This window comes from Garra rufa, chromosome 16 (genome assembly GCF_049309525.1).
Source record: "Garra rufa chromosome 16, GarRuf1.0, whole genome shotgun sequence".
NCBI lineage: Eukaryota > Metazoa > Chordata > Actinopteri > Cypriniformes > Cyprinidae > Garra > Garra rufa.
This window is the reverse complement of record NC_133376.1, coordinates 12,972,638-12,992,066: the sequence shown is the minus strand read 5'-3', so window position 1 is coordinate 12,992,066 and position 19,429 is coordinate 12,972,638. Positions and strand designations below refer to the sequence as shown.

Below are 19,429 nucleotides of genomic sequence, written 5' to 3'. Positions count from 1 at the left end.
GTTCTTTGTGGCGAAAGAGGGTTCTTTCGATTTAATAAATGTAAGAAAGAGATGGTTCTTTGTGGAACAAAAAAATGGTTCTTCTATGGCATTGCTGTGAACAACCTTTTAAAGCACCTTTATTTTTAAGAGTGTAGGTCACGTTTGGTCAGTTACTTGGATGTATACAACAGCATGTATTGCATGGTTAATGTCCTACTGAATACGTTTGTTCTGCTTATCAATCCTATAGAGAGTAAGCAGGAAAGGGCACAATATTTTGACAAACTAAAGTAAAGGTGGTAAGGATACATACAAGCAGTATTAATTACTGCTTTAAAAGATATTAGCTTTATATTTCAAAATATGTGCGTTTCATTGCACCTTAATGGTTAAACAATTACACTTACTTCACAATTATGCAAGAGATCTTTAAGAGTTTAAATAAGAAATAGCAAGACACTCAAGAGTTAATTGGTTTTTCCAGGAATCTCTTTATTAAGACATAACACTGGAGATCTGTTTCTGAGGAGAGTTTGTTCAAAATAATCAGGGTTGAGCACTGGATTTAAAAAATAAATATCTCAGCTTTGCATAAGCCTCTATTGTGACACAAAGTTGCTTTATTAAGCATTCATGTATTAAGCAGGGACAAAAGATAAACAGAAATCATCCAGGTCCAGAACATAGGAGGGAGGGGAAAAAAATGAAAACAAAACAAAAGAGAAATGCCCCAGACTCGTTAACATTGATAGTAATGCGTGTACACAGTGGTGGTTACAAAAAAAAAATCATTAACAACGGATTCCCGATTATTCCATACGACAGCGGCGCTCACACTTTGACGTTCAAAAATGACATCATCCGTCAGAATTTAAGGACCGAAACTTTTGCAATTCATCTGCCGGGCCACTAGAGCGGGTGGCGTCTTTACTATTACAGCTCTTTCTCAGTGTTTCATAACCAAGCAAACCGAATTTGAGATGAAATCGTTTTGTTTTGTCTGTCTCTAACTACCATCCTCCCTTCGCTCCTTTCTTCTTCTTCGGCGGTGCCTTTTTGCGAGAGGCTCCGGCTGCAGCAGGTTTCTGTTGTCGCGGGGGAACCACGTTGCTCGTGGCGGTGCCTGTTCCTGAGCCGGGTCGAGGAGAGGTGGGCGGACTGCTGGCGGTTTTACTGGCGTCACTGAAAAAAAAGCAAACACCAAAAGTGGTTCTGATGATGCTTCTGGTTCATTAAATAAATAAAGGATTACTCCACTTCACCAGAATAAAAATGTCCTGTTAGTTTACTCACACCCATGTCATCTACAATATTAAAGTCTGTCTTTCTTCAGTCGAAAAGAAATTAAGGCTTTTGAGGAAAACATTTCAGAATTTTTCTCCATAGTGGACTTCAATGGAGATCAGCAAAATAAAGGTCCAAATTGGTAAAACAAAAAAGGTAAACAACAATATCAGACGATGTTAAAGTTGGAGAAAATGAGTTTTTTTTACCCTACACTACCTTTTTGAACCAAAGTACACAGACGAAGAACTAACCATGTGTGACCTTTCCAACATGATTACATAATGCGTGAAGTCAAGATAGTGTAAGATGAGCATTTGTGGTTAAAATGTATATTAATTTGTTTTTTTTTGTTTTTTAAAAAAATGACCGATTGTTTCGCTAGATAAGACCCTTATTCCTCATGCAGAGCCCTTTGAAGCTGCACTGAGACCTTCAACTCATTGATCCCCATTGAATTCCACTATATGGAGAAAAAAATATGGATTTTTTTTTTTTCAAGACATTAACATCTTGGATAATAGGGGTGAGTAAATTATCCGGAAATTTAATTCTGGAGTGAACTAATCCTTTTAACGTAAAATGAAAGTTTTATTTCATCTAGCTTACCAGTCAAAATGTCTCATTTTAATTGAGTTGATGTGCTAATGCACTAAAATAAAGACTGATAAAAACTTCAGAGGTTTAAAAAAATAAATAAATAAAATCTAAAACCAACTAAAGCTTAAACTAGGGGTGGGCGAATAGGCAAAAATATCATATCACAATTTTTTTTTTTTTTTTTTAAATATCACCATTCACGATTTTATCACAATTATTTGTCATGTTGGTTTTACTATTTTGCAAGTTGTCTGAGCAGCACAGCCAAACTAATTTCCCCATTTTAAAATTAAAAATAAAAAGAATATTGGGCGAAAATAAAAATCTTTGTCATTTTAAGTCTTTGTTATTAAAAAAAAAATAAGAACAAAGATACTACATGTTACAAACACACATAATGTACAAATAAAACAAACTTAAATTTTCAGGTAAAGTAGGTGTATTTAATAGAGGTTTGGGACACAATCTGAGTATGTTTTTGGTGAACTGTCCCTTTAATGACAATCAGCAGCATGTTTAGTTCTGTCGCTTTAAGAGCTGCATGCATCTAATATCTACATGCGCGGGTCCGTTTTTTTCTCAACTGTTTACTTTCACTTTATACATAACCAGCCGTGTTTATATGTAATCCTTGTGTGTTTTTGACAGTATTGGCGAATCAGATGCAAAAAAAATGCTTAGTTCTGTAATCAGGCACTGTTTGACAGGCTTTTAGCGTGCAAAATAACTTTAACCAGCAAGGTTTTAAATCACATGCAAATAATGTACTTTTGTGATTGCGAATAAGTGCAGTGTCTTGTGAGTGAATGTACAGTACAGACCAAAAGTTTGGACACACCTTCTCATTCGTGTGTCCAAACTTTTGGTCTGTACTAAAAAAAACAAAACTAAAAACTGATTAAAAAATTAATATAAACTACAATCAGATACTAAAATAACACTTCATACTACATAGTATGGTAAACTTACAGCTCTGCACACGCTCCAGATGTTGCTCCCTGTGTGCCGCGGCCGACCTGCTCCTTCTTCTTGCCCTTCTTCTTACCGCGGTAGTACGACCGCTCTCGCATCGGCAGCCAGCGCTCCGGGTCGGGGGTCGATTTGGGGTCGTAGTTCTTGGGCAGTTTACCTGAGCACAAAAATATGAACAACTTTGTATCTTGCCAGTGCAAATAAAATGCTAGATCAATAGCACACATACCTTTCTTCTTTTTCTTCTTCTTTTTAACATCTTCTGGACTGAAATAAAAAGAACAATGGTGTTTAATGAACAAGGGGACAGTAAATACAAGCTAGAAATTACAAAATGTTTTGACGGAACCCCTTAGACCTAAAATAGTCCCCTTGAGAGTATTTAAAACATTAGGTTTTCTGATGTTTGTTAATGGTCAAGGTGTACAGACTAAACTTAAAATATTTTAGTGTTTAATTTTTATAGATGCACTTATTTAGAAAACTCTGATGTAGACTATTAAGGGCACACACATCATTACATTCACTGTACTGATCAACTGGATTCAGTCTGAAATGTAAAATAGGTTTAAAATGAAGGTGTATGTTACCCCTGTTCTTTAGGCTGGCTTTCGCCCACGACTTTGGCAGCTTTCTTCCTGATATACGTGGCTCCGTGTGAGTTCTCCAGTTCATCAACGTCCACTTTGAAGGACATGGTGTCCGGAGAAGGCAGATGCTTACTCAGACTGAATAAAACCAAGCGCTCAGGAAAAAAATATAGTGAATATAGTGCAAGAACACAGCATTGTGAGTCCCAGATTTCGATAATGTTAAATTAATTTCCAGGATTTAAGGATTTGATTTGATTTTCAAGTACTTCAATCAGAGATCTCACTTATCAAACAATGTCTACTATTTCAAATTCTAAATAAAGACAAATAAATAAAACCTGGACCTGGAGCACGGAGCGCGAATCATTTGACTTAGATTGGAACTTCACATATCGCACATCATTTGATTTAAATCATTCAATTCGCTTAATGATTCACAAATTCATTTTTGATCTTGATCAAATGAGTCCTGATCTGAAATTTGGTTGTTCTGAGCATAAAACTTTGGAACACAGATCACAAATCATTTAACTTAGATCAGAACTTCATGTATCGTAAATTGAATTTGAAAAAGAATTTGATCTGAATCATTCAATTCGCGAAATGATTCACAAACCTGTTCCGATCTTGATTAAATAATTTGCAATATGCGTCCTGATCTAAATCAAATGATACGCAATATGCCAGGGATCCTCAAATCTGGCCCATGAGATCCACTTTCCTGAAAAGTTTAGATCTAACCCTAATCAGACACACCTGAGCTTTCCAATCAGTGTCTTTAGGATTATTAGAAAAATCACAGGTAGGTGAGTTCGATCTGGGTTGGAGCTAAACTGCATTTGCCCTCCAGGGCAAGATTTGAGGAACCCTGCAATACCCCCATTTGAAGCCCCGATCCGAATCAAATGATCCACAATACGCCATTTGAAGCCCCGATCCGAATCAAATGATCCACAATACGCCATTTGAAGCCCCGATCCGAATCAAATGATCCACAATACGCCATTTGAAGCCCCGATCCGAATCAAATGATCCACAATACGCCATTTGAAGCCCCGATCCGAATCAAATGATCCACAATACGCCATTTGAAGCCCCGATCCGAATCAAATGATCCACAATACGCCATTTGAAGCCCCGATCCGAATCAAATGATCCACAATACGCCATTTGAAGCCCCGATCCGAATCAAATGATCCACAATACGCCATTTGAAGCCCCGATCCGAATCAAATGATCCACAATACGCCATTTGAAGCCCCGATCCGAATCAAATGATCCACAATACGCCATTTAAAGCCCCGATCCGAATCAAATGATTCACAATACGCTATTTGAAGTGCTTATCTGAATCAAATGATTTGTGATACAAGGTCCAATGGTTAGAGAGTCGGACTTGTAACCCAAAGGTTGCAGGTTCGAGTCTCAGGTCCGGCAGCGATTGTAGGTGGGGGGAGTGAATGTACAGCACTCTCTTCACCCTCAATACCACGACTGAGGTGAGTCCCTTGAGCAAGGCACCGATCCCCCAACTGCTCCCTGGGCACCGCAGCAATGGCTGCCCTCTGCTCCGGGTGTGTGTTCACTACTGTGTGTGTGTGTGCAATTGGATGGGTTAAATACAGAACACAAATTCCTAGTATGGGTCACCATTTTTGGCCACATGTCACCTCCTTTCCTTTCCTATTGGAGCACTTCAAAAGGGTGAATCATTTTGCAATGCAATAGTTTAACTCAGAGGTCATCAACCCTGTTCTTGGGGACCCACTCTCCTGGAAAGTTTATTTTCAACCATCTTCAGCACACCTGCCTACAATTTTCAAGACGTCTTGAGGAGCTTGACTGGCTGCTTTAGGTGTGTTTGATTAGGGTGGATTTTGTGCTTATTGTAAAAAGTTACACACTTTCTTAGATACAATGTTAAGTACCTATTCAGGAAAATTGACATTTCAAGGGTTTTTCAGTCCTTTTCCAAAGTAAAGTACATTTACAATCAGTAACCTTAAATGAAGTAGCTCAAACGTCTTTATAGCTCACAGAATGAAACCTATGACCTTGCTGCTGAGATTCGAGTGATATTGCTATACAAAACCAAAATGTTTGAGGATACGCTTTGGCCTTGTCTTGATCCACGAGCGAGTATGCAGAGATGAGCTGGGCCAGCGTGTGGATGTCATTCGTGTTTTGTTTCCACAGCTGCTCCAGATCACTGGTGGCCTCTTTCTTACGGCCGTATTTCAGCTTGTAGTTAGCAGCTTCACGTACCAGAGAGAGGTGGATCGCAGAGCCCGGCTGAAAGTAGATTGAGATAAAAATATAATTATGCAGTCCTGAGCTAATAAAGTCTCAGTGAATCACCATCACTCTAGTTTACCTGCTCTGACTGATAATACTGGATCGCTTGAGTGAAGACGTCAATCGCGCTGTCAATGTCCTCTTCATGCGTGTACATCGTGACCAGAGCAGAAATCTATTAAAAAATAATTACATTTTATATACATATATACACTGTCATTCAAAAGTTTGGGATCAGAAAGATTTTATGTTTTTTAAAGACATCTCTTCTGCTTAAGGCTGCTTTATATGATTAAAAACACAGTGTCACATGATCCTTCAGAAATCATTCTAATATGCAGATTTTATTAAACAAAGATCACTTTTTATCAATTAATGGTACTGTATATATTATATATATATTTATTTCTTTTAAATAAATGCTGTTCTTTTTAACATTTTATTCATAAAAGAATCCTGAAAAAAGGATCACAAAAAATATTAAGCAGCACAACTGTTTCCAAAATTGCGATAAAAAGTGAGCATATTAGAATGATTTCTGAAGGATCATGTGACACTGACGACTGGAGTGATGATGCTGAAAATTTAGTTTTGATCACAGGAATAAATTCTATTTTAAAGTATATTAAAATAGAAAACTAGCATTTTAAATTCCAATTATGTTGTCACAATATTATATTTTTTTCTGTGTTATATTTTTTTCAAAAGCACATGCAATCTCACCATTCCTGGTTTGTGTTTAAACTCTTCTATCGACTTCAGGATGTCACAGGCTTTGGTCACATGACCTGTTGGAGGCATACATATAAATAACACCTCAAAAATCCTTATAAGTGCAGTCTGCTTTCTTTAAGCGTGATTGGTTTGTATTCGTACCTTGCGTCAGGTAGAGTTGTGCCATGGTGAGTTTGATTCCAGAAGCGCTTTCGAGGTGCTTATCTGAAAAGCGCTACAGAGAGACGAAAACGATTATAGATCGCCACAGAATAAGAAATGAAAGAGTAAGGAAGGCAAAGTACCTGCAAGAGCTCTATGGCTTTGTTGTGCTGCTTTTCTCGGCAGAGCTGGGCCACCTGGATCAGAACCGGTCTGGGGTGACCAGGATTCTGGGCTTGCAGGCTTGTCAACAGCTTATTGCACTGATCGGCCTGTGGGACGACAACCGAGAGGTCAGAACCGGTCACAAAAAAAAAAAAAATAATAATAATTTTAATGTATATTGTATAACACAAACTGGGTGTTTACCTGGTTAGTGTACATAGCCAACAAGGCTTTGTTGATCTCAATAGCCTGCAGCTGTTTTTTGGCCAGCTTGTGCTCAACCCCATCAGCACTGGTCAGTTTCACCTTCTTCTTGGAGTCAAACACATTTTGGTCCTGGAGGATCAAAGAGCACAGAGATTAATTCATTGACTGGAGTGGTGTGGATTACTTGTGAATTACTGTGATGTTTTTATCAGCTGTTTGGACTCTCATTCTGACGGCACCCATTCACTACAGAGGATCCATTGGCGAGCAGGTGATTTAATGCTAAATTTCTCCATTAAAAAGGGTGTCATTTATCATTCAGCTGACATGATTGGCCCTTCAGGCATGTGGAAGAAGAATACGAGAGATAGCTTTTTGTTTAATACTACTTACCTTGTTAATGGTGATGATGTTATTAGCAGTCACAGCCAGCAGACCCACATCAGATGGCCTGAACGCAAAGACAAATGCAAAATTATCATCAGAGCATGAATTTATTTGCTATACTTCACCGAAGAAATAAAAAACTTGTAATGTACTCACCCTCAGGCCATCTAAGATGTAGATGAGTTTGTTTCTCGTTAACATTTTGTTTATCATTTGCTCACCAGTGGATCTTGTGCAGTGAATGGGTGCCATCAGAATGAGAGTCCAAACAGCTGATAAAAAGAGCTTAAACAGTGCTTGATCTGTGCATATTTCTCTTCTGATTCAGATAAGACAACCTTTTCACTCACTGAAGAAAGTAATATTATGGACAGAAGATTCAACGTTCAAAGTTAAAAGCATCTTGATGATGGGTTTGTTTCTTACAAACATGCAGCTTTTCACTTCACAAGACATTAATTGATGGACTGGACTGGAGTGGTGTCAATTACTTGCGGATTGTGATGTTTTTATCAGCTGTTTGGACTTTCATTCTGATGGCACCCATTCACTGCAGAGGATCATTGGTGAGCAAGTGATGCAACGCTACATTCTGTACATCTACAAATCTGTTCTGAGGAAGAAACAAATTAATCTACATCTTGGTAGGCCTGAGGGTGAGTACATTTTCATTATGAAAAATGTTGAGTTGAGTATATTAAAGGGAGAGTTCACCCAAAAATAAAAACGAACAGTGTGTACAAGAAACTGAACAGTATTTATATACGTTTTTTCACCTCTTTTTTTACTTGCGGTGGATCAGAGGTAAAAAATTATATAAATGCTGTTCAGTTTCTTGCACAGACCGATCATTTTGTGTCTTAACACCTCAATGTATTGTCACAAGCCACAGGGTAGGGCTGGGCGATATGCAAAAAAAATCTTATCGATAATCGCCTGAGAAAATATCGCGATATCCGATAATATATCCTACATTGCAGACATGCAAACTCAACACCATGTTCAGTTTAGCCTTAATTACTAAAGGCTGGTTTTACTGCTTAAACTAACAGAGAACATCAGCTTTGCTGTTATGTTGGTGTTGCTAATAATTTTCACTGTTATCAAATTTGTGTTTGAAATGAATTTCGTTTTGTGAGGAGAACTGTTGAGGAAAAATAATAAAACAATTTTATTGTACGTTTAATTTCCTTGATAATAACAACTGTAGCATTGTTTTCAAACTTGTAGTCAGGCCATAATGTATTTAAAATATATCATGATTGATTAAATCAGGAATTAAAAACGAATTCTGAGCAGAAACGGCAATGTATTTTTCTTTTTTTTCTGGTAGCCTAGTTCGGAGGTCTGTTTTGGTCCGTTTAGAACGAAATAAAAATAACTGCTTAATTTGTTAAGCATGAGTAATTCAAATTTCTTTTTTTTCCTTTTCGCATTTCAGTTTTTAGATTTTTTTTTATTTTATTAATCGAAATATGGATGGAGCGGATGTGGGCGCATCAGGTGCAATCATCAAATCATCACCGGCGCCACGGTCCTGACAACATCACTGTCTTTACTGGGTGTTTTTAGAGAAAACCACTGCATTACCGTACTCAATAGCATTAACACAGACTTAACTCCCTCTCCCTTCAAACTTTAGCTGGGATGCCACCGTTTCTGTCACTGCAACTTTTCGTACAGGCGCACAAACACACACACACACACAAATTAAATCGTCTGCCTGATGAAAAAGTATTTAAAAACAGCTTCATATTTTAGAAAATGTAGCTAGTTAATATTTGCATCATTATTGATTTCTCTCATCTTCCCTCGACCCACCCGCAAATAATCAGAATGCATTTTTTTTATTACCTGACCCACCAGACCCGCGGATTATCCGCAACGCCCGCGCATATAACAGCCATGCGCGCATCACTAAAACGCGTGCATGTTGAGGGGGTGAGCTGAAAGCACTATAGGCCTATTTGTCTTTATCCATTTGCAAGAAAACTTTGTAGTTTTGTTGCAAATTAATTAAAAATGTATAGTGCTCTATCTCAGCGTAATTATATATAATTATACTGTATACACTGTTTTAAAAATATTTTAAAATAGGGCACTATGTGCGCTGTATGCTGTGAAGGAATTTGGTATAACTATCATGTTTTTCATCATTATACAGTCTGTTTAAATAAATATTCAGAAACATGTGCAGTGCTACTATTTATCTTTTTTCTGTTTAAGTTTTATTAAACTGTAGATTAAAATAAAAGACCTGCGAACACATCTCTGAAATAATCGCATTCACAGATGCACGTTGCTATTATAATAGTCAGTGCCGAACAACAGGCAAATAAAATACAGACTGAGGTTACAAAAGTGATTTAGTCAAGATAAGTGAGGAATTTTCTTTTTTGTTTTTTGAGTAACATTAATGACAGGCGGCAGCGGCTGATGTCAAAACACGAATCCAACACACCCTTGTTTTCTTTCTCAACTTTTTACGTTCACTTAGGGCATAGCCGATTTTATTCATGGGACATTTTGATACAATTCTGTGTGTATTTGTCCATTCGAATGTGCAAGAACGCGAGAAAGAGAGCTCAGTCCAGTGTTCGTGAATATGAAAGGCGGTTTTTAGTTTGACATGCGCAGCATAGAAAAGAGTGAGTTCTATTTTCGTCTTCTTGCAGCTGAATCTTTTAAAATAACATTAAATGCGCATACAGAAATAAAGAAACAAAATCGAAATTTTATTTTAGAACAAGTAAGTCGATTCCTGACCTTAGCGATCTGATTTCCAAAACAGCTTTTCGAAAATAGCTTTAATTTCCAAAAATACGTTTTCGATACCCAACTATCCTACTTTAAAAAAATATTTTATTCTTGCATGCAAAAATACCTGTATAGTAACTATGGGGCTATGTAAAATGTTTGGCAACTACTTAATAGGTTTATCATTTATCTTTTTTCCCTCGACAATTTCGATAATCGTCTGAACCCTGATGTTCACATCGACATCGCTATACTTACAAAACATCGTCGACATACGATAATATCGTCATATCGCCCAGCCCTACCGCAGGGTTTAAATTGGTTTTGTCTGTGTATGTTTTTTTGACTCCTAAAGACATGTGTCCCATGGACTGCCATTATATGACTGACAGACTGCAACGGTTTGAGCTAAAAATCTTTGTGTTCTGCTGAAGAAACAAGGTTACCTACATCCTGGATGCCCTGGGGGTAAGCAGATAAACATAAAATTTTCATTTTTGGGTGAACTATCCCTTTAAATGTGCAGCGTGTAACACATACTTGAGTTTAATGACTTGATTGTAGAGTTGAAGAGCGTCTTCGGTTCTGCCCTGCAGCTGCATCACATAAGCCATCTGAGAATGAATGATGGCCAGTTCAGCATCTACATCCTCCTCCGTCACATCCTAAATAATACACAATGAATCACAATGACATCCCTATTAAGATTAAATAATGCTTACATTAGCAAAACCCAAAAATGTACATGTATTGCAAGCACATCAGATTACAAACATGGAGTAATTACTCACAGAGTCCTCAGCCAAAGACTTCCTGCACAACTCTGGGCAAACAAAGAGAACAATTGGTTAAAACAAAATAAACTGATTGACTCATTCATGTTTTTCTCAGCCAACACATGTTATTCTTAAGAGCTGCAGAGAGACTCAAAGTGAAACCGCGTGGGCGGCTCGAGAAGCTAAATTTTTAAAAGCTGGCGCAGAATTAGTGGCCTATGACTAGCGTGACAGAATCAAAGTATTACATACACTTGCATGAGAGATTTAAGGCTAACTGGCTCGTTCATTGACAAAAACAGAAAAAGGAAGCATTTTACCGCCTACAGATTTCATGAGCCAAACCAAAAGCTGTAATGCACCCTCTGAGGCCGTTCTGACAGTAAATAATCTGCCTGGTTTGGATTGCACAAGATGATTTCCCAGCAGTTCAGCACACTCCCACAGGATGTGAGAAGCAGTTGATTAAAAACATATTCCATATTAAGACCCCACATGGCCTCTCCGTGTTGTAGAGATATGGTCTCCAACAAGAAGGCATTTTCCCATTGCATATTTAAGTACATTTATTTGATAATATTGTGAAATATTATTACAATTTAAAATAGCGGTTTTCTATTTGAATTACTGTTTCAATACCGGCTGATGGGCAGCTGCTTTCAAAAGGACTCATGCTTATTTGTGTTCAAGCTCTGTAAAAAAGGTTTCTATTATTTAGCACACAGTTTGCAGAATTGAGCATTGTAGCCAGATCATACAAAATTCATGTTGTTGTTTTTTTCTGTTTAGTGATAGTGGTTTATGAGTCCCTTGTTTGTCTTGAACAGTTAAACTGCCCACTGTTCTTTGGAAAAATACTTCAGGTTCCACAAGTTCTTTGTTTTTGTTTTTTTAGCATTTTTTGTATTTGAACCCTTTCCAGGAGTCAATGATGGAGTGTGATTTTGAGATCCATCTTTTCACACTGAGGACAACTGAGGGACTCATATGCAACTATTACAGAAGGTTCAATATTCACTGATGCTCCAGAAGGCAACACGATGCATTAAGAGCTAAGGGGTGAAAACTTGAATTTGAAGACCAGGGTAAGTTTAACTTATTTTGTCTTCTGGGAAACATGTAAATATCTTCTGTGGCTTCTGAAGGGCAGTACTAAATGAAAAAATATATAATAATTAGTCAAAATAAGAAAAATACACACATTTCTCTATGGGTTTAAAAGTTTTCACCCCTGGCTGTTAATGTATTGCTTTTGCTTCTGAAGCATCAGTGAGTGTTTAAACCCTATGTAATAGTTGCATACAAGTCCCTCAGTTGTTCTCAGTGTGAAAAGATAGATCTCAAAATCAAACAGTCATTGATAGAAAGGGTTCAAATACACAAAAATGCTGAAAACCCCCAAAATTTGTGGGACCTGAAGGATTTTTCTGAAGAACAGCAGGAAGTTTAACTGTTCAGGAAAAACAAGGGACTCATGAACAACTATCACTAAACAAAACAAAAAAAAACAGCTGTGGATCATTCAGGTAACAACACTGTATTAAGAATCAAGTGTATGTAAACTTTTAAACAGGGTCATTTTTATAAATTTAATTATCATTTTCTCTTGTGGACTACATGTAAACATTTTATGTGAAATATCTTATTCAGGTCAGCACTAAATAAAAAAATAACATGCATTTTGTATGATCCCTCTGATTCTATTAAAATAATTAACATTTGGCAGATTCTGCAAGGTGTATGTAAACTTTTGACTTCAACCGTAAATAAAAAAAAAACCATCATTTACTTTCCATAAAAATATTCCGTAACATTATAAATGTCTTTACTGCCGCGTTTGATTAATTTAACCCATCCCTACTAAATAAAAACTATTAATTTCTTCCCAAAAGCCCAAACTGTACATATTTGGAGTTTGCATATCAAGTCTTTTAATGATAACAGATGCGCATTATCTGCGTTGACTATTAGGTTTCTAAACCAATACAAACCTAATCTCAGCTATAACCCTAAAATAAAGGCATGAACTCTGACCTTCAGCCTTCTGCAGTTTCTGCATGGCCTGGCTGAGCTGCCCTTGACCAATCAGGCAGCAGGCAGCATTGTAGCACAGCTCATATGAGCTCTCCGGTAAACCAAGATCCTCCTGAATACAAACAAAACATGGAAAAAATGTAAGATGCAACCACTTCAACACATTTCCATAGATTAACATGTCCATTTCTCACCGGCAACGTGTTCTCCCAGGTGCTCTGCGCCGCTAATACAGCCGACAGATTTGTCTTCCTCTCCTCTTCATAATCGTCCTGAGAGTTTCTAATCAGGTCTTTATAGACGGCGAGACACTCGTCATACCGCTCCAGTCTGTACAACTACAAACCAAGGTCAGAAATTAACCTTTTTTATTAAGGGGCAATACTTCACCTTATTATTATAAAAACCACATATTTTGTCTTTATTGTCGAATACTTACATTTGCCGAATTACTTTAATCAATATTTTAAACTGTTCTCAATAACAATAGACTGTTTAAAATTGCATACAAATTATACATGTAAAGGTGCTCATGGGGCTCCGATATTCTGACAAAAAAACATTATTGTAGATTATTGCTCTTTATGTCATAACAATGATTATGAATACTGATATATAAAACAATATAAAACGTTTTTGGGTTTTGGGCACGTCACATTCCAACTTCACAGAAAAACACGTCAGTCTATGACGTTTGCCATATCTAGTACAAGTTATGCAAAAACTCCTGTTATAATCACAGAAGCTACTAAATAGTGTGTTTGCAATCACATGGTTTTGATAACGCGCAAAATGCAGCTGAAGGGCAGGAAGTTATTTTTCTCCATAGGAATCACTAGCAGAAACTCGAAATGCCTATGTTTTGAGTTGTTTATGCAAACCTAGAAATTTCACTTCCTATCGTGTATGAAAATTTGCTGTTCATAAGGATGAAAACGCAAGAAACTGACTGAAAAACGCAGAGAAAAGTGGCTTGTAAACCTGCATCTGCGGTCAGGAGGAGAGTCGGATAATGCTTGTGTGTGCAAATGGTTAATAAAAGATATAATAATATTAAAATATAAACTAATATATACAGCATGAGACAGTGAGAATTCGCTAAATACCACAGGTAGACACGATGTAAATAAGACATTATATTTGCAATTGATTACAACGGAACCTTGTGAGATTGTCATAAATTGAAGTGAGTTCATATAAATGTGGAAATCACTTTTGAAATTGTTTGCAATCAGGCTTACATAGCTTATATTTACAGCCTCGACTAATCTAAGCACCTCTGATTGGCCAATGCAGTCCTAAATTCAAAAGAAACGAAACTGATTGGTTATAAGGCTCAACGCTGCACAAAATAGCATGTAAAAACAATCTGATGCAGTGTGAGCGAATCTAAATATAATTCCATGAACTGACACACTTTATTCATTTTAATGCCAGCCGTAACACATTGTTTACTTGCCCCTTTGTCTTGAAATTATAGGGCATTTTTGTTTATTCTGGTGGCATTTTTGCCACAAGCCCTGATTAATTTCCGACCCTGCTACACAAACAACTGCATCAACGCGTGCATTTAGACTTCGGACTTAGGCTGCAGTGCAAAACTTAAAATGCCTTTGCTGACATACTCATTGACCCAGAATTTAATCAAACTACACGACTCTCACCACTTGGCCGTAGAGCTCCTTGAGTTTGTCTGTTTGCTCCGGGATTGCCTGGATAGTTTTCAAAGCCTGCTCCACCCTATTCAAACGGTATTCGCAGTAGGCCTTCTCAAACCCGATTACATCACTACAGAGACACAAAACAACAACACACAAGCTTTTATTACATCGAAAACAGATGCAGAAAAAAGCTGAATAAAATAACATACCATTTCTAATGATTTTTTCAAAGAGTCCCTCACTACATTTTTTTGGGATAATTAGCCAACAACAACTTTTTTTGGTTAAAAAAAAAAGGTGTGGAATAAAACAGAAGCAGTGCATTTTAATGCAATGAATGTACATACATTGTTTAAAATACTAGTATACAAACACAGCTGCAATCTGGGTAACAATCTTACCTGGTCAGTGATTTAGTGTGAGTGTTTATGACATTCAGGGCTTCTTTAAAACCTCCATTTTGGACCAGACAGACTATTTTACAACGCAGTGCCGTCACATCATCCCTATTTTCATGAAGAACTGCAAAAAGTAAGAAAGAATTAGTAAATAAAAAAAATCAACAATATCATTGTGAAATCTTTAATATTGATTTTTAAATCGAATAAAGTAAACTTAAAAAAACTAGCAATTGTAGATCTTTAATAATAAATATACTATTCAGACATTTGACAGTATGTTTACATTTAATCCAGCCTCATATGACACGTAATCACTAAGCACAGACCCCTCAAACCTCCAGAAAGTCTTGAGGACTGCCAAGACAACCTTTAAAACGCTATAATGAGTTGTATTATTGAAGTAAACACCCTATTTGCCTTCATAAAATCTGAAATTTGTGTAGAAAACAGACATTAGCGAATCTACTGCACTGCAGGTTAGACACATGCTACGAGAGACATGGAGCTAAACAGTGTTTTTATCTGTAGTGAGAGAAATATGGATTAAAATATGATTAAGATGTTTTTATTTTACTTTTGTTGACAGCTTTCAGGGCTCTAGTAAAGTCGCCATTCTGTCCGCAGCGGTTGATTTCGGTCCAGAGAGCAGAAACGGGCCCCGATCCGCTCGCCATCTTCAGCCATATGAGCGGAACCAGACACCGGGGCAGAATAAAAGTCCCACAGCAAGACAAAGACACAATAAAAGTCCGCAATCTGAAGCGTAAACACACGACAGAATAAAAGCCTAATTTTAAAGAAATGTTCGATAAAATATTTTGGATATCGACTGCCTTTTTTCTTTTTGTCTTATATTTTGATGATTTTGTTCTTTTTTTTTTTTTTTTTTTTTTCAAATTCACGGCAAAAAATGAATGTCTTGTTTTTAGAAAGTCAAAATTAAAACAAGCAAAATAATCTGTCAATGGACTAACCAAAACAAATATTTCTGCTTGAAATAAGATTATTTTGCTTACACTATTGGCAGATTTTTAGCTTTTTCTAAGCAAAAAGTCACTTAATTTAGACTTTTCTTTCTGAAAACAAGACAATTTTTTTTGCTTGTCTTGAAAAAGCTGAGTCCGATTTAAGAATTTTTAGACATATTGGCTGGAAACAAGGCAAAAATCTAAATAAGAAAAGCATTTTTTTGCAGTGTTATTATCGTTGTATGTAATAATTAGTATTTTGTTACAATTACAAAAGTTTAAAATAATAGAACTGATCAATTTAACAGTACTAAATTATTAAGCCCCCCAATTAATAACCATTACATTACGTGGTACTTAGTAAACATATTGCTTACGATTAAACTAAATTTAGAGGCGGTATTTTTAAAGCTTCAAAACGTCTCATTGTTCCTTTTTCAACCTGATGGGTGTTTATTTTTTTATTTAAATGCGTCATGACAAACAAAGAAAAATACCTAATCATAAACAACTTCTATTCTCATCTATGTGAACGGAACCTATCTGAGCATTCTGAGGTTTTAAAAAAATACATTTTCATACGTTTTGGGCATAAATAAAGCCTTGACGGATGCAGCATTAATTGGCCACAGTAGAGGCGTATTTAAATATCATCACAGGACGTGAATCATAGCATCCTCTTATTGTTTGGACTGTAGGAACTAATGCTGGTCCAAGAATTAAGACTTTTATATTTTTACTAAAGCAGATGTCTAAACAGGTCATGGGCAGGTCACTGTACGGATGCTAAAATGAAACCGAAACCATAAGAAGAAAAACATAAAAGTGATTAAATATAATAGCAAAAATGTTAAAAATCCCCCCAAAAAATTACTTCAACCTATTAAAAAGCATTCTTATTAATGCATGTAAAATCCACTTGCAGTCTTCAGGGTCCCATTGTGACTACAATTGCTTATCTTTCTCTGTGAATAAACCATAAGATTATGGTTAAAAGAGAACTATTTCTAGTGCTCTTTTATCATATCTGCAAAAGATCAGCTACCTAAACTGAGGAACTGACTTGTCAGATTCTAAGGCGGTATTTTTGTGGTCAGGTTATGTAGGTCACCATCTGATCATCAAACATTTCAGACCTTTTTGCTAACAGATACCAGTTTACTCTACATTTCTGCAGCTTTACATTGGTTTTCCTTTGTGCTTTTTCTTAAAAGCCACCATTTAGCATCTGACATTCGATTTCTTAATATATTAACAATTGTTTTATTGACAATAATTGATTTTTTTTTCTTTTGGTGCTTCTTGAACTGACTAATTCATTCTGTCCAATGCATAAAATCCATTATATTCTCTCTATTTAATTTAAAACAGTTCTTCCTAATATATTGGAATTGTTGGCATACAATCTGTTTTTCAATTTGCACCACAAGAGGGCAATACAAAGCAGTTCACATATGCACTTGGCTGTTTGTCATAAGAGCCAAACTGGCACTTTTTCAAGATTTAAAGGGATAGTTCACCCAAAAATGAAAATTCTGTCATTAACTACTCACCCTCATGTCGTTCCAAACCCGTAAGACTTTCGTTCATCTTCGGAATACAAATTAAGATATTTTTTAACACATTCATGGTACTCTCATGAACGCACGTCAAATTGTTGAATGAAGTCATTTCTTTTGTTTTCTTCTCACACAAAAAGTATTCTCGTAGCTTCATAACATTAAGGTTGAATCAGTGATGTCAATTGTACTATTTTAAGGATGTTATTACTACCTTTCTGGGTCTTGAACGTGTTAGTTGTGTTGCTGTCTATGCAGAGTCAGAAAGCTCTCGGATTTCATTAAAAATATCTTAATTTGTGTTCCGAAGATGAACGAAGGTCTTACGGGTTTGGAACGACATTCGGGTGAGTTAATGTAATTAAAGACAGAGTTTTCATTTTTGAAAATGAAGGCATTAGCCGAAGGCATTGCAAATATGGCCACTAATTGAACAGTCTTTTCTTTAAAAGGAACGTCTGAAAGTAGCTGTTATGGGACAATATATGCTCTTCTAGAAGTGATTTGGATGCTGATGGTATATATACCAGTGAAACATGTACAATTGGAGTCAAAAGTTTACATACACCTTGCAGAATCTGCCAAATGTTCATTTTTTTTAACCAAAATAAGAGGGATCATACAAAGTGTATGTTTTTTTTTTTTTTTTTTTATTGATAGTTGTTCACGAGTCCCTTATTTGTCCTGAACAGTTAAACTGCCTGCTGTTCTTCAGAAAAATCCTTCTGGTCCCACCAATTTGTGTATTTGAACCCTTTCCAACAATGACTGTATGATTTTGAGATCCATCTTTTCACACTGAGGACAACTGAGGGACTCATATGCAACTATTACAGAAGTTTCAAACACTCACTGATGCTCCAGAAGGAAAAACCATGCATTAAGAACAGAATAAAGATGTCTACATTTTTCTTATTTTGCCTAAATATCATATTGTTTTCATTTAGTACTGCCCTTCAGAAGCTAGAAGATACTTACGTGTTTCCCATTAGACAAAATAAGTTAAATTTACCCTGATCTTCACATTCAAAAAGTTTTCACCCCCAGCTTATGTTGCATATGAGTCCCTCAGTTGTCCTCAGTGTGAAATGATGGACCTCAAAATCATACAGTCATTGTTGGAAAGGGTTCAAATACACAAAAATGCTGAAAAACCAAAGAAGTTGGTTGGCGGTTTAACTGTTCAGGACAAACAAGGGACTCACTTAACAACAAAAAACACAGCTGTGGATCATTCAACAACACAGTATTAAGAATCAATTGTATGTTAACTTTTGAACAGTGTAACGTTTATAAATTCAACTATTATTTTTTGCTTGTGTACTATATGTAAACGTCTTTTATGTGAAATATCTTATTCAGGTCAGTACTAAATAAAAAATAACATGCATCTTCTATGTTCCCTCTTATCTTGGTAAAATAATTAACATTTTGTAGATTCTGCAAGGAATATAAGCTTTTGACCTCAACTGTAGTGTGTCCTACGTTCCACTTTACATTATACATTATATATACATTATACAACTCTCTTGTGTATAATCCATCATACACTCAACCCACTTTAAACCCATAACCAAATCCAGGTCTAGAACAGGTCTTAAATATATCAAGGGTTAACTTTCAGTTGCTGGTTATTCTGCTTATTAATACTGTATTGCTGTCAGTCAGATCAGATCATAGTTAATCATCATTCTGGGCTCTTTTCCAACATCTTGACTAATTCTTATGACATGGTTTCTTCCTTCCGGAGTTTGTGCACATGTTGACATATTAGAAAAGAAAATGCCAAGGAAATGTTTCAACTTCAAAGCGTTAAGCTGTTTATCATAATTGGCTTAGATTACAAGAATCTTGTTGGTTTGACTTCCGCTGTTTGCATCGTCGGCCATTAAAGCTGAAATGTCTGAAGCAT

At 36.3% G+C, this 19,429-nt stretch overlaps 1 protein-coding gene across 1 annotated transcript; it reads right to left on the bottom strand.

Moving 5' to 3' along the window:
* Nucleotides 1–453: 453 nt before the first annotated feature.
* srp72 (signal recognition particle 72) lies at nucleotides 454–15,688 on the bottom strand. The gene is made up of 18 exons (XM_073820131.1): nucleotides 15,565–15,688; nucleotides 14,991–15,111; nucleotides 14,593–14,716; nucleotides 13,123–13,266; nucleotides 12,929–13,040; nucleotides 10,910–10,941; nucleotides 10,659–10,783; nucleotides 7,368–7,425; nucleotides 6,972–7,103; nucleotides 6,746–6,874; nucleotides 6,603–6,675; nucleotides 6,450–6,514; nucleotides 5,806–5,901; nucleotides 5,542–5,723; nucleotides 3,429–3,566; nucleotides 3,068–3,105; nucleotides 2,836–2,995; nucleotides 454–1,164 (listed from the first exon to the last, which is right to left on the bottom strand). Exons 1-18 carry the CDS (start codon nucleotides 15,662–15,664, stop codon nucleotides 993–995), a joined length of 2,001 nt encoding a protein of 666 aa, XP_073676232.1. The 5' UTR covers nucleotides 15,665–15,688; the 3' UTR covers nucleotides 454–992.
* Between the last annotated feature and the right edge of the window lie 3,741 nt (nucleotides 15,689–19,429).

Bases quoted from the DNA above. Each gene is read 5' to 3' on its own strand.
- srp72 (XM_073820131.1), bottom strand. From the start codon at position 15,664: ATGGCGAGCGGATCGGGGCCCGTTTCTGCTCTCTGGACCGAAATCAAC. The intron at 6,875-6,971 runs GTAAACACCCAG...GTCGTCCCACAG, and splicing joins TGGCTATGTACACTAACCAG to GCCGATCAGTGCAATAAGCT. The intron at 3,567-5,541 runs GTATCCTCAAAC...GGTTTTATTCAG, and splicing joins GATCAAGACAAGGCCAAAGC to TCTGAGTAAGCATCTGCCTT.